Source organism: Microtus pennsylvanicus, chromosome 8 (assembly GCF_037038515.1).
Source record: "Microtus pennsylvanicus isolate mMicPen1 chromosome 8, mMicPen1.hap1, whole genome shotgun sequence".
Classification (NCBI taxonomy): Eukaryota; Metazoa; Chordata; class Mammalia; order Rodentia; family Cricetidae; genus Microtus; species Microtus pennsylvanicus.
Genome location: NC_134586.1, coordinates 25,237,936 through 25,253,709, shown reverse-complemented (window position 1 = coordinate 25,253,709; position 15,774 = coordinate 25,237,936). Strand labels below are relative to the sequence as shown.

Below are 15,774 nucleotides of genomic sequence, written 5' to 3'. Positions count from 1 at the left end.
CTCAAGGTTTTGAGTCCCATCTTCCCCAGATTTAACCACCAGAAGACATGTTCATCTTCCCTGCACCACCACCTACCACCACCCGCCCTCTGAGAGTCCCGGGTACGGAAAAGAACAGCTGAGTTGTTTCTCTTCCGCGGTGATCTTTCCTTGCAGAGTCTCCGGTGTGAAAGGATCCATACCCCGCCTCTCTACAAGAAAGCAGAGCACCTGAGGTTCAGGCATATTCATCTGTCACCCATCCACTAGCCAATCAGAGAATCAAACAGTGTGATCGAATGAACTCCGCTTCAGGAGGCAAAATGATGTCCAGTGTCCCAGAGCAAGGTTAGCTTGGTCCCCTTCCAGCTTCTATCCTGAAGAGCAAGCAAGCAAGGTTAGCTTGGTCCCCTTCCAGCTTCTATCCTGAAGAGCAAGCAAGCAAGCGAGTAAGCAGCACAAGACATGAAGGGCTTATTCACCGAGGATGCTCTCCTAAGACCTAGGACCATGCCCTGCCAGGGCTCTCGTTCCCACTCTTGTTCCCTCACTTTTCTCTGTCTGCCTTGTTCTTTGTTTCAGTATTTTTATACAATGAAGATATATTACGTAGAAATAGTTAGGGAAAATCCACCTATTGTCTAAGCCAATAGAAAAATAAATTGTTTTGAAAAATCATACAAGGAGGCTGTGAGGATGGCTCCGTCAGCAAGGCACTTGCCTTTCAGACATAAGGAACTGGGTTCATTTCCCATAATTCATGTGAAAACAGACTGGTGTGGCGCTGCCCGCTTGCATTCCCAGAGATGGAGAGGTACAGAGAGGAGGGTCTGCGGGGTCTGTGGGCTAGCCAACTGAGACTAGCTGGTGAGCTCCAGGCCAATGACAGAACATGTCTCAAAAAATAAGGTAGAAGGTTGTCCTCTGCCCCATCCCCCCCAGAGAAAGAGAGAGAGAGACAGACAGACAGCAGATATACATAACATACCCTCACAATGCAGTGATAATCAGACAGAAAACATCACACAAATGCCACTGTTAGTTTTTTCTGATGTGAGCTATGGACACATCGTGCTCTCTTCAAGACTTTAGGACAGTATGCCACTTAGAAAACTGGGACAGGAAGTTTTCAAGTTCAAGGCCAGCCTGAGTCACATAGTAAGACCCCCATGGAAGCACACTTCACCAAAAGAAGTTTCTGAAGACAATAACAATATCTCAAAAGAGAATTCTCTCCCCAGAGTCTCCCCTGCCCAAAAGTCCTCTTCCTTCTGCATGACACCACTCCACTCCACCCCAACTGGACTTCTTTCCCTGCTGGACTTACCTCATTCACAAGGGTCAGAGTACTGGGTCACTGCCTGCTCATCTGTGAAATGAATTGACATGTTACTCTTGGTGGAACTCAGAGGTGATCCTTCAGAGGTCAAAGTTCTGCTTTACCCACGTCCGGATGTCTCTGTGTGTCATGAGCACGTTAGCGTTACAGGTACTGTCGATCACTAACACTGTGCTACGGTGAATTATTAATTACATTGGAAATGTCAGCTCTCATCAGCTCCTTGAGAACAGTGGTTTGCTGTGTTCTCTTGGTCTGAAGATCATGGCATGGAAAGGACCCCTTCTGCAGATGAGCTTTGATTATTTATTGATTTTATTTCATTTGTTTGTTTTGAAACAGAGTCTTGCATAGCCCAGGCTGGCCTCAAACTCTCTATGTAGCTGAAGCTAGCCCTTATCTTTCTTGCTGCTTTTACCTCAAAGTACTGAGATTACAGTCATCTACTACTGTGCTTGGCTCCTCTCCCCGCCCCCCACCTCCACCCCCAATGCTGGTCTTGTGAATGCTTGTCAAACATTCTACTGGTAAGATGTATCTCTAGGTTTTTAGGTGACTTTTAAAAAGTGTTTTAGGTCAGGTAATATGATTGCATGCTGCTTGTCTTGGGAAGGAATGGTTGCAAAATTAAGAGCCAGAGGCCATAAAGAGCGCCATTAAACCATGTTGGGAGATGCACATAGGACTCACCCAGCAGGTAGTAGTCATAGACTTTGACAGTTGCAGGTTTCAAGTTGGTGACCAGCACGCTTTGGCTGATCGTCAAAGTGTAAGTCTGTGTCCTCTTACTGAGCTGTAGGGCACACAGATCAAGCTCATTAAAATGAGGGGCCAGAGAGACGGCTCAGCGGGTAGGCCCTGCTACTCTTCAGGAGCTGAGGTGGGGTCTCAGACCCATGGTGGCTGGCTCACAGGCTCTTGCCACTCCAGTTCCAGTGGATTCAGCGCACCCATCTAGCTTTCACGGGCACCCACAGGTACATGGTACACACACACACACACACACACACACGAAACAAAAACTACATTTTAAGTAGACAACTAAAATGAACCACGCCTGATAGCATGGTGACACACACCTGCACCACACAGCAAGACCTTGTTTCAGTGAGAAGACGTGGAGGGGGGAGAAAGAGAAGAGGGAGGAAAAGAAGACTAAAGTGAAAAGGAGGACCGTCTAGCTCAGCGGTGGGATGTTTGCTGAGCACACCTGTGGCTGTGGGTGTGACCCTCTGCACTACGACTATACCAAGCAAACAAACCAATGCGTCTTCCTGAAAGATGGACAGGCCGGGCAGAGGGCTGGAAATGGGACATGGATATTCACAGTAAAGTAAATTTTCGTTTGGTACATTCTTTTCTGTTGGCTATAAAATAAAGATAACCTTATTCCCTATGTGGAACAAGATCTGATGAGAATTAGAGCTACATCAGATTTTAGACTGCTACTGGGTCCTTGGGAACTTCTAATTTTATTGAAATAAAAACAAGTTGAATTAAAGCTAATCTTAGCCTTAAAATAAAATAATAGGGACATATATTCTGTATCGAGGGCTTATTTTGTGTCAGGAACACTTTCAAATACTTTTATAACCCTAAATCATTTAATCCTCTCAAAAGCACTACAGGCCTAGCATGTAGTTCAGCGGTAGGGCACTGGGTTCAACCCTCAGCACTGCATGTAAATGAATAAAAACCAAATAGTATTAGGGCAGATAGAGTTATCTGTCTTTTACCAATAACTCATTTCACAGCTAAGGAAACAGATTTTCAACAGTTTGCCCAAAGCTACACAACCAATAGCCAAAACCAAGGGTTCAGAGCAAGCGTGGTTAAAGGCTTTGAGGTTAAGCATGCATTATAATCTAGAGCCGCAACACTGCTTGTGGCTACTGGGCATTTGAAACTGACCGAAAGAATGGAGGCGGGCTGACAGTCTAAAACACATGCTGGAACACAAAGGTGCAGAAATGGATGCATATACATAGGCGTTCATTAATACATATCTCATTTTTAGTTTCAGTAGATTGTAGAGTTGAAATGTTGAGGAATATAAATTTAGCTGGGGGGGGGGGTGGCCCATGTCTTTAATCCCAACACTTGGGAGGCAGAGGCAGGTGGATCTCTGTGAGTTTAAGACCTGCCTGGTCTATAAAGTGAGTTCCAGGACAGCCAGGACTGTTTCACAGAGAAACCCTGTCTCAAAAAAGACAAAAGAAAAAAAAGGAAAAAAAGTTAAATTATAAAACATTTTCTTGAGACAAAGTCTTATTAGGCTAGCCTCGGACTCATGGAGATCCATCCGCCTCTTCCTCCCAAGTTCTAGAATTAAAGGTGTGAGCCACCACACCCAGCTAAAATTTTCTCAACTGTGTCTACTAGAGTCAATCCCTAGCACTCTACCACTGAGCTACGGACTTAGCTCACAGAATTACTGAAATCATTAAGTGCTTTAAGATTGTAAAAATATTTAGAACTGTTGCCAGTGAAAAGTGAGACCTCAATACATGTATATGTTCATATTATCTACTGTGCTTTTAAGCTTAATTAAAATCAACATGCTATATTTAACTTCTCATTTCCACAAAGCTCAAAGTGCCCAAGGATCGGTGATATTCTACCACTTGCTACAAGCTAGTTCTCATCATATTCTGTTTCGTTTCTTGAATACGCCTACTAGAAATCTCAAACGATGAAGACAGCTCGGGATGTCAACCCGTGGGAGGACCTTTGTCTGTAGGGCCCCACCTGTGTCCTGGTGCACCATCATGGAGTAGCCTCCTCTCACGTTGTGCACTCCCAGGTCCTGCATGTCGGTGTGTGTGATGCTAAGACATGCAGATTTGAAGGGACACTTGCGGGTGCATGCACAGTCCCGCTCTCGGGTTAGTTCTGAACACCTACCTCCTCCAGGTAAATGTTAAGTGTGTCTTTGTCGGACTCGACCTTCTTCACCAAGGGTTGCTGCAGAAGCTAGATTTGAAAAGGAGGAAAGAAAGAGATGAGGAGGCAGGACCAGGCTCTTTGCTGTCCCTGGAGTAGAGCCTTTTATTCAATTTTAAACTCGCAGCGTTTCAGTTTTATCATGAGATATGTACTAACACATATGTCTTCTTTTTTCTTTTCACCCCGCCTTTGAATTCCAGTATGTTTTCCATACTGTTGTACATGGCCCGCATGACCCTGCTCTTTTCCTGGCCAGTTTCAAGTGCTCCGGAATAAAGAAAGCGAGACACCTAGGCCACGTGTACAGTATTTGCCTAGCATGTGCAAGGCCCTGGGTTCCATCCTTAGCATTGAATAGGAACTAAGATCATTACTGCTTCCATTTTATATATCTGAGGAACCTCAAAAGCCCTTTCAGATGGTCCGAACTTGAGTTGTAAATGTGTGCATGTGTGTAGATAGATATATAGGATAATGTATCTATATAGATATATAGGATGATCCATGTTTATAGATATACAGGATGATCCATGTTTATAGGATGATTGTGTACATAGATATATAAAATGATGTGTGTACATAGATATATAGGATGATCCATGTTTATAGATTATAGGATGGTGTATGTATATAGATATATAGGATGATGCCTGTACATAGATATATAGGATGATGTGTGTACATAGATATATAGGATGATGCCTGTACATAGATATATAGGATGATGTGTGTACATAGATATATAGGATGATCCATGTTTATAGATTATAGGATGGTGTATGTATATAGATATATAGGATGATGCCTGTACATAGATATATAGGATGATGCCAACTTCACTACACTTTGGTTCATCAGTAATGTTAGGTTTCCGAAGAGAGTTCAATGGAGGAAACAGAAGCCACTTACTGACTGCTTGGTGCCCTCCACGGGACTGAACCCAGACAGCATCTTCACTTCCACAATGGCCATATTGGAAGAGCTGCGGCTCCCCGCATAACTGGGGGCAGGAAGAAGCAGACTTGGGTCAACTACTATTTCCACTCTTGCTACACTCTACATCCTTACACACATGTGTGGGAGCATAGGTGTACCCCCACTCCACCCACCCCCTCCACACACAAATTCAGCTCCCAAGACCCAGGTGCCCCCAGTTTTCCTTGCCTGGTATGAACAGTGAGAGTCAAGGATCGAGGCAAAGTGAGTTTTTCACAACTAGCCTTTTCTGTTTCCACCTGAAGGCTAAAAGTCTCCGGCACTTTAGGAGGGATAACGTTGTATCTCAACACCACCTAGTGGAAAGAGATAGCCAGATCAGAATAAGGAAGGACTTCAAATTTGTGTATCTCAGACTACCATCAAGGGACACACACACACACACACAACACACACACACCAAGGAAGGGAGAAAGGGCAGCCGGGAGGGAGGGAGGGAAAAGAAGGAGGGAGAGATACCAAAGGAGAGAAAGGGAGAGGAGGGACAAAGGAGAGGGAGGGAGTGGGGATTTGAGAATTTGTATTTGGGGTGAGAATATTCCGACACTCTTTTCACTTGTACTCCTTCCTCTTGGCCCTCTACTTGCCTGCACATAGACGCAGCCCTGGCCTGAGGCCTCCACAGTGTACACTCCAGGGATGCTGGGCAATGCCTCCTGCTGCAGGACCAGTCGGTTGGCAGACTCTATGTTGAAAGTGCGCTGGAAATTCTCAGTGGATTTTACAGCCACGCTGACTTCCTCAGATGGCACATAGGCAATGGCGGCATATTTGGCAAGGGCTTGGAGGGCAACCACAGTATCCTGGAGTAAAACAAGCACATGCTTACTGTTCTATGAGTCATGCAAATTAACCTGAAGGACCCCTGTAACCAGCACCCAGTAGCTGAAGCTGGCTTGGGTGAGAGCACTCCCAAGCACACAGAGAACTTATTCACCTCTCCTTGAGAGGCTGATGCGGAAACTCTGACAACTTACACATACATATAGGAAATCATCAGTAGCAGGTTGTTACTGAACAGCATTGGGCCATCTGGCCATTCCGGTGAATTCATGCTTAGAAACAGAACTTAGCTTCAAAGGGTTATTTCTAGAATCAAGTGGATAATGGCTCGTTGTACATTCCTTAGCTCTCTTGTTGGAGGAGCTAGCGACAACTTGACGGTCCTCGAAAACACATCCCTTCTGCCGTTATTCATTCTGCAGTCATCTGTGCGATGACCTCCATCTGGTTGGAGAGGGTACCAGGACCCTTGACAATCCTTTCTCTCAGTCCAAGGCTTCTTAGCCACTGAGCACACGTTACCTTTTCTTTAGCTCTGAATAGGACATACTGTCACTAAGAGAACATTGTATTTTATAGCTTGAAGCTTTTCATTAAAAAAATAATTATATAAATTACAATAGAGAGGGAGAAAATGGAATGCCCAGGAAAACTGTTATGTTCTGCTCTCTACTGTAAAAATCTCTACCTACTTGACACTGTCAAATGCATATCACAGAATAAAGAGCCTCACTTTCCATACCCCGAAGAGAGCAAAAGAGCATGCATAGTTACTGCATTACTGCCCTGTGAAGTGGGAGGGTGGGGCAGCCCTGTGGAGGCTGCAGACAAGCATCCACTGGAAAGCTCTGTCTACCCTCTGTGAGCTGGAGCCATGGGATCCCTACTGCTTCCCCACACTGAAGCAATTCAACAGAAGGACCTTCCCACTGGCTAAGATTTGGGGTGTGTGTAATTGTGTATATGTGTGTTAGTGTGTATATGTATATGTGTGTGATTGTGTGTGTGAGTGTGTGTATGAAAGAGAGAGGCCTTTTATAATCACCAAGGATTTTCGTGAGAAACAATTCTGACAGGTACATGTCACTGATGGTTGTAAAGCCTTCTCTCACTTCTTGACAAGATATTGATATGTATTATAATTACTTAGGGCTAGGCAAGAAGACATCTTTCCTGATCAAGAATTTCCATGAAGGGTTGGGGTATAGCCAACTGGCAGACTGTGTGCTTAGCAGGCCCAGGGCCCAGGCTTTAATCCCCAGCAGCAAAAGTTGAAAATAAATAAAACTTTCTTTTTTGGTTTTTCAAGACAGGGTTTCTCTGTAGCCTATGTTTCTATGGAGCCAGTCCTGGAACTCGCTCTGTAGACTAGGCTGGCCTCAAACTCACAGTGATCCACCTGTCTCTGCCTCCTGAGTGCTGGGATTAAAGGCATGTGCCACCACCGACTGGCATAAAAACCATTTTCAATCCCCAAAAGAAAAACAAGCAAAGTTCTCTAAAATGAGGCACAGTACTTAAAAAAAAAAAACATTAAATTGGTTTGTTGTTGGTGCACACCTTTACTGCCAGGATGAGGAGGCAAAGGCAGGCATATCTCTGGGAGCTCAAGGCCAGCCTGGTCTACAGAGAGAGTTTTAACACAGTCAGGGCTACCCAGACAAACTCTGTCTCAAAAAATAAATAAATAAATAAAAATAAAAAAATAAAAAAAACAAACAAACATAGCCTGTCCTGGAACTCATTCTCTAGACCAGGTTGGCCTCAAACTCATAGAAATCCACCTGCCTCAACCTCCTAAGAGCTGGGAATAAAGGTGTGTGCCACCACCCAGCCTGACACTAATTTTAATGAATCAATTTGTAATTCCCATAAAGACAAGAAATACATTTTCTTCTTCATTCAAGTAATTTTTACATGTTAAATATTTAATTAAATTTCAGAACAATGTAGTAATGACTAACTACCCTGTTATGCATGTGCAGTGCAATATGTGCATGTGTGTACTTGCATGCATGTGCAGTACACATATGTTCATTATGTACTTGTATGCATGTGCAGTACACATATGTGCATTATGTACTTGTATGCATGTGCAGTGCACATATGTGCATTATGTACTTGTATGCATGTGCAGTGCAATATGTGCATGTGTGTACTTGTATGCATGTGCAGTGCAATATGTGCATTATGTACTTGTATGCATGTGCAGTACACATATGTGCATTATGTACTTGTATGCATGTGCAGTACACATATGTGCATTATGTACTTGTATGCATGTGTAGTACACATATCTGCATTATGTACTTGTATGCATGTGCAGTGCACATATGTACATGTGTGTATTTGTATGCATGTGCAGTACACATATGTGCATGTGTGTACTTGTATGCATGTATAATGAGTGCACTGTAAATTGAACCTAAGGCCCGGCCCATGCTAGGCAAGTGCTCTACCACTGATCTACACCCTAAACTCTAAGATAATTTTTGATATATTCAAATTTATCACAAATTCTACCTCTCTTCTTTATCTCCTTCTGCTTCTCTCCTAGTTCAATGAAACAGTCTCCTGGTCTCCCAAGATCTGGGTTTCTTTCCTCTGAATTACCCTGCATACCAAACAACAGGTTAGCCTTTCTGAAGTAACGTTTAAAGGTCAAAGCGCGCCACCATTAACTTCTCAGAATTACGTCCCAACTTGAAACCTGCCATGCAAGCCCCGCCATCATATGAGCTTCTCTGGTTTCCAGCTGACCTCTCCCATTGGCTCCGGCTAAACCAGTTCTCCCGGTAGCCAATCTGCATTTTTATAGACTGCTGTCTCTGTTCACATCATTTCTTCTTCTTTTTAGTAGTTGCCTACCAAAATTTATATATCCTCTTAGATCCTCTCTTTTAATCACTTTCTTGGAAAAATGGTTTTGTTTTTTAAAGTCTAGACTGAGCACGTAGCTCAATGGTAGTGTGCTTGCTCTAATAGGCACACACACACACACACACACACACACACCTGCACACACGAAGACCACTCTTAGCCTTCAAGTTGATGATATGAATGCATACACACACACACACACACATACACACACACACACCACACACCTGCACACACGAAGACCACTCTTAGCTTTCAAGTTGATGATATGAATGCATACACACATACACACAGAGAGTCTTTCAATTAAATTTGATAAAGTTTTCATCTTTATGGTGTTTGATTTCAGATCCTCCATTTATATGCTATTTTGAGACAGGGTCTGGCTGGCCTCGAACTTGAGATCAGTCCTCTGCCTCTGCCTCTCCAGTACTAGGACTAAAGATGTGCGCTCCTTCCTTTGTATGAAATGTGACTAGCTTTCCTTCTACAGTATAAACATACATACCGGTATAAGATACAGTATAACAGACTGTATCTTATTAACTTTCCAATGCTTGCAATAGGAGAAGGGAACATGTCCATGAACCCTCAATTTTTATATGTACAGATCCCCTAATAGGCTTTATAATTTGTTAACAAATAAATTCTGCCATAATTATGAATGTCCTATTCCTATTTACACGCTGTCCTACTTTGGTTTCTCCCACTGTGATAAACACCATAACCAAAGGCAATTTGAGGAGGAAAGGATTTATTTGGTTTATATGACTAAATTACAGTCTATCACTGAGGCAAGAAGTCAAGCAGGGCAGAAACCTGGAGGCAGGAACTGAAGCAGAGGCCAATGAACATATCTTTCCTCTCTCTCTCTTCTCTCTCTCTCTCTCTCTCTCTCTCTCTCTCTCTCTCTCTCTCTCTCTTCTCTCTCTCTCTGTTTTTGTTTTGCTCTGTGTAGTCCTGACTGTCCTAGAACTCATTCTGTAGCCCCGGCTGGCCTTGAACTCAGAGATCTTCCTGTCTTTGCATCCTGAAGGCTGGGAGTAAAGATGTGTGCCATCGGCTATCTCAAGCTGCTCTTCTATATCACATGGGACCGACCACCTGCCCAACGGTGGCACTGCCTGCAGTGGGCTGGGCCCTCCCACAGCAAACATTAAACAAACAAATGCACCATAGACTTGCCTACAAATCAATCTGATGGAGGCATTTTCTCAGTTGAGGATCCCTCTTCCGAGATGGCTTTAGCTTGTATCAAGTTGACAAAAGCTAACCAGCACACATATAAAAATACTCTACAAAGAGAAAACCAAATGCATCTGGTATCACTCACATTGTAATAGGCCCCCAGACTTTAACATAACTGACGCCATGTTAGAGACACCATTCTGATTTTAAAACCCAGCATGTAGGCCCCACACACATGTTGAAATGGAAATAAAGACCTAATCTATCAAAGACCTAGTTCTTAGTTCCAGAAAAGCCCCTAAATACTGACCTTGCTTTTTGGTTTTTGTAGTTCTGCTTCTTACTGTGACAACCAGGATGTGGTTTGTGTACATAAATGACAGAGGACTGTAAGGTTCAGAGCGGCAGGATTTGGGCAAGTTCCCAGTACAGCTGCCAGCCAGCAATAAAGACTTTCTTTCCTGTTTTAAGAATGTCTGTGTGGTGGCGCACGCCTTTAATCCCAGCATCCAGGAGGCAGAGGCAGGCGGATCTCTGTGAGTTCAAGGTCAGCCTGGTCTACAGAGTGAGTTCCAGGACAGCCAGGGCTGTTACACAGAGAAACCCTGTCTCCAAAAAACAAAACAAAACAAAAGAGTGTCTGTGTGGAAGGTTCTGATAGGCTTATCTTAAAACATGTTCACATGACCTGATTTCATTAACCCTTCCATATATTTTCCATATACTTTTTCTCCATTTCTTTAAGATTATAAGGACCCAGAGGACAAGGAAGATGTTTCTCTATCTCTACAGTTTACCTGACCATGCCAGAGAAGTCAGCTGCTCACCTGAGTGGAAGAGAAGCCCCCATACGCATTGCGTTGCTTGGCTAACCAAGCAACTACGCCAGTGGCCTTGGCTATCTCCTCTTGGGTCAGGCTGTCCTTGGTGAGCAGGGCCAACAGTATGTAGGCTGTGAGCTCTACATCCACCGCCTTAGGCTCAGACCAAGGACTGGCATCTGAAACAGCAGGTTTCTGGCTCCAGTGAACGGAATCACCTATAGAGAAGAAAGCATCACTGCAAAAGTATGCCAAGAGCTGACAGATGTTCCCATTTTCACTTAGTAAACATCACACCTGAAAGTGGAGAAGTGTCAGCCAAGAATCAGTCACGGGTTAGAAAATACCTCTCAGAATCAGCTGATTCAATTAGCTCTGAGTACATGTGCTGTGTGTGTGTGTGTGCGTGTGTGTGCGTGTGCGTGCATGTATATGTGCACACAACCACACATAATTCCCTAAGGTGAAGATAGAAGCTCTATAAATGTTATTGCCGCAGAAATACGTGAGGGCCATTCTTGTTAGTTTATAGGTTCTGGTTCTAATTCAAATAAGTAATCTGGTGCTAATTCAAAAAACTTCTTATAAGAATTTTATGTGCTTAGGGTATTTGTTGCTGCCGAACAAGATTTCAGTAATTTTTCATCATTTACTTTCCTCATTCAAAGGCTAACCATTTTGAAAACAAAAATGGTAAGAGATGTATATGAATGCTAAGGAATCACAGCAGAAAATATGCTAACGAGGACCATCAAATAGAATAATTGGGCAATTAGGTAGAATATGGGGAAAAAAATAAACCTTGACGATTCATGGATATAAAGAGTGGAAGGAGACTACTTTAGAAGAAGCTGAGATACTGATTAGCTCAAGGAGGTCATCTAACAGGGAGGACAAAACAGAAAACATGTGAACTACAATACAAACTAACACAAAAGAGACAAACGCAATAAATCAATCTCACGGGGAACAGGTGGTGCCTGCCCACTGTCAACCAGAGTCACGAACAAGACAGATTTTCTAAATATATCCAACCAAACATCTCCAAAACACCAATAATCTATGACACCAATGAATCTGGCCAACTTCAGCAAATACATTCCCATGTTCCAAATATACAGTGATGTCTTTGGGGACTTAAAGGGACTTTCTTTCAAAACTCCCAATGATGAGCTTAAGACTCAGCTTCTACCAAAAGAACCCCCGAGTGTGAGCATAGACGAGGCAGAGGACGGCACAGAAAGTGATGGTCGACTCACAGCACACCTCAACAATTCCAAAGAATGCCTAGCAAGACCCACACACCTGAGACAGTGGCCTGCTGCTCTAACTTGTGAAGAAGGGCACTTCTGGTTTCTACTTCTCCAGCCAGAGAGAAGGTATAAGCTAACAGGGCCTGGGTGTAGAGGCTGCGGGTGGAGGCCACAGACTTCCTGAGACACTGCAGACCTTGTCTCACCATTGGGTCCTAAAAGGTCAAGAGGAACAATTGAGTTCATAAGGCATTTCTCATAAGACAGAAGCCAATAAGGGTGTCATCGGATCTTCCTTGACTTTAGCAGAGTGAACAGTGGGGACCAGGGGTTCAGAGGATAAAGTCGCTTGCCACCAAGCCTGATGACCTGAGTATCCAGAGCCCATGTGGTAAAAGCAGGCAATCAACTCCTACGAGTTGTCTTCTAATCTACACACACACACACACACACACACACACACACACACACACACACTAATATATAAACTATAATGACAGGGTGAATAGGGGCAAAGAAGAATAGTGTCTCTAGGGGCAGACAAGACAAGGATTTAGAGAGCTCACGTTGACGGTCTTCCCCATCTCCAGCAGTGCAGCTGTGATATATGCAGTCAGGGAAACCTCATCGTCAACACCACCCTAGGAGGAATCAGGGAAACGGGTTTTCAGAGCTGCAGCCCACACCTCGGAGAACAGTGTGCAGGCTGCGGGAAGAAATCGTCTCCACTGGCACTTTCTGCAGCTCTGCCTACACAGGACACACAGTGAGGTAGGCAAGACTTCAATGGAAGCCACAGGAGGAGACAGCCTGAGACTGCCAGCTAGGTGGGCACTTAGAAGATCTAACAGGAGCTAGATTAGAGGTTAGAGGTGGAGGAATAAGTTTCTCACAGGAAATGCCCCCCCACCCACTACCACCAGGAACACAAGCCCAGCCCTTGAACCAGGGAAGATTAAGTATAGCCTTCCCTGCACAACATTGTTCCTAGAAAGAGCTTCGGAAATTTGAGAAACTACAGATTCTAAATTATCCTTATTCCATAAATAAGAAAATAAGTACTTAAAAACATGAAATGGCTTGTCCGCGGGTACATAGCTAAAACTCTCTAAGTCTGGAATTCACAGTCACGGAGTTTAACGGGGGCTTTCATGCCAAACCACTATGATGAGTTTCTTAATGGGCTGTTTGGCTCTGGTTAGAAAGAAGGATTTAAACAAAAGAAAACAAAACAAAACCCTGGGATCTTGTTCTGGTCAGCTCCTGTTGTGTGTCTTGAGACACACGCCAACAGCACCCCAGAATAAAGGTGCATGTGTTGAAGGCCTGGTCCCCAGCCTGTGGTGCTATAGGGAGGTGGCAGGACTTTTAGGGGGTGGGCTGTAGGAGGCAGTTAGGTTGTTGTGTGCCCTACAAGAGGACAACAGGGCCCTTCCCTTCCTGTCTGTGCTTCTGCTTCCTGTTTTCCATTAAGCCACTGTCCCAGAGGATTCCCTCCTCCACTCCGGTCTGAAGTGATGGGGCCAAGCAACTATGGACTCAAACCTCTGCCACCGTGAGCTAAAACAAAACATTTTCTCCTCGTCTAAGTTCCCACAGCAGCAGAAAGCAGACAGCCACAGACATCGGCATGAGGATGTGATTTTGATGTGTGGGATTACTGGTCCAGGTCTTAGAATAGCAACGGGAACCATTCCGCTAGGAAAGTCAGTACACGTCTGTCTCGTTGGGTATGCTGTGAAATACGCAAGCTCTTCCACATGCTCGCACCTTGCCCTGTGTTGGGGAGCGTGAGGGTTAAGCTGCCAGCTTGAGGAGATACACAGTCACCTGGGAGATAAGCCTCTAGGCATGCTTGTGAGGGATTAGGTAGGATAATTACAGTGGGAAGAGCCCTGGAGTGTAGCCAGTCCATGGATTAGGGTTCCGGACTGCAAACAAAGAAGAAAATGAACCAAGCACGAGTGCGCATGTCTCTCGGCTTCCTGATTGCAGATACAATGTGACCTACGGCCTCCTCAAGCTCACATGCCATGACTTCCCTCAGCTTCTTCTATCAAACCGTGCACCAAGTTAAACCCTTCCTTCCTTACACAATTTTTGTTGGGTATTGTATCAGAGCAACAGGAAAAGTCGGTAACAGAAGGAGTAGAGGCAACAAGGGCTGGGGCGGGGTCAGGGCCTGGCCGGGCCAGTGCCTTTAGGGGCTGGTTTACAGCACAGGGCGTTTACTGCATCTCTGGGCCTTTGTGAATGAGATGAAAAGCAGCACACGGGTACTTAGCTCACTGATGTGTTATAAACATTCAGTATCAAACAAGTACTGAGAATAGTACCCGGTACAGAATAAACAAAAGACACTGGGAAATGACTTTGCTTCTGGCCTGAGGCACTAGCAAGAGACTGCCTGGACCAGTGTCTGGAACTTCAGCTTCTAATGAGATCATCACAGGCCGTCGGCTCTCACTCCTGGTCTCCACTCACGGTGTCTTGGGTGGGAGCCAGGATCTACATTTCAGACGAATTCCCAGCTGATGCCGATGCCCTCCATCTGAACCCTAGGACGCTGAAGACTTCTCATTCTCTAGACCTTAGGACTGAAGACCAGACTGGAATGCACCTGACCAGGACCACCCACAGCAGGGCTAGACCTAAAACGGTACTCCCGGACACGGGGGTGGGGGGTGGGGAGAGTGGGGAAGGGGGGTGCAGGCCCCTCGGCCGCGCCCACCTTCATAGCTGTGTGCAGGAGCTTTCCCACGTTGTCATAGCAGCCGCTGGCGAGCTGGTTTCCTGCCATCCATTTGAGGGCATCCTGGATGTTCTTGTCATCAATGAAGATGAATTTCTGAGCTTGGCCAAAACATTTTGTGACAAAGGCGGTCAACCTACATGAGGGAAGAAAAAAAACCACTCCAGATGATGGCACACAATTCCATTTTGTTCTGGTTCTAGGCCAAGACACAGTGCCTTGGAAATCTAGAAAAGGGTTCACTGAGGCCTGGGGAAAAGAGTAAGGGACTTGACCAGGTATGAGCAAAACTAAGCAGTATCGAAGGACAGAGGCTGAGAGCAAGAGGAAGGGATTGCAGGGAGAGAGAGGGAGGAGAGGGGGTGGTCAAGAGTTGGGTTCTGGAGTATGGAACCTGTCGGGAAGCAGGCAATGTTACCATGTGTTGCCATTTCCGTCCTGTTCCCCAAAGGCGCTATACGAGCCGTTGCTGTGCTTATACATCAGTTCCTTCTGGTACCCTGAGGAAACAATGTGTTTTCAGATGTCGTGGCAACTTCAACTCACATCGTCAAGATTTGCAAGGATGCGGGCACTTTGGAGACTAAACTTCTCCATAGCTTATCGACCTTTTGTAAGCCTTCCAGAAGGGTGTCCAAGGAAGCAAGGTCTAACTTACCTACATCCAGAAAGCCAACTGCCCGAGACCTGATGTCCTCAGTCAGCAGCCCTGTCTTCTCCAGGTACTGCAAGACATAGATGATGGGAGCAAAAATGACCATGTTCTGTTCACCACAGCCGCTGGGCATCTGCACCAGGCCGTCCAGGTGTTGGAGTGCTGTGCCCATGATGTCTCCT

At 45.0% G+C, this 15,774-nt stretch overlaps 1 protein-coding gene across 1 annotated transcript in view; it reads right to left on the bottom strand.

Moving 5' to 3' along the window:
* Positions 1-1,307: 1,307 nt before the first annotated feature.
* The window catches only part of A2ml1 (alpha-2-macroglobulin like 1), a 34,840-nt gene continuing 20,373 nt past the window's right edge, over positions 1,308-15,774 (bottom strand). Inside the window, exons 17-28 of the mRNA XM_075981972.1 lie at positions 15,596-15,772; positions 15,356-15,437; positions 14,917-15,073; positions 12,752-12,826; positions 12,238-12,400; positions 10,939-11,150; positions 5,848-6,063; positions 5,429-5,556; positions 5,174-5,264; positions 4,223-4,291; positions 2,009-2,111; positions 1,308-1,348 (exon numbers count right to left, since the gene is read on the bottom strand). Coding sequence (XP_075838087.1) covers positions 1,308-1,348; positions 2,009-2,111; positions 4,223-4,291; positions 5,174-5,264; positions 5,429-5,556; positions 5,848-6,063; positions 10,939-11,150; positions 12,238-12,400; positions 12,752-12,826; positions 14,917-15,073; positions 15,356-15,437; positions 15,596-15,772 — 1,514 coding nt within the window. The remainder of the gene's footprint in view (positions 1,349-2,008; positions 2,112-4,222; positions 4,292-5,173; positions 5,265-5,428; positions 5,557-5,847; positions 6,064-10,938; positions 11,151-12,237; positions 12,401-12,751; positions 12,827-14,916; positions 15,074-15,355; positions 15,438-15,595; positions 15,773-15,774) is intronic.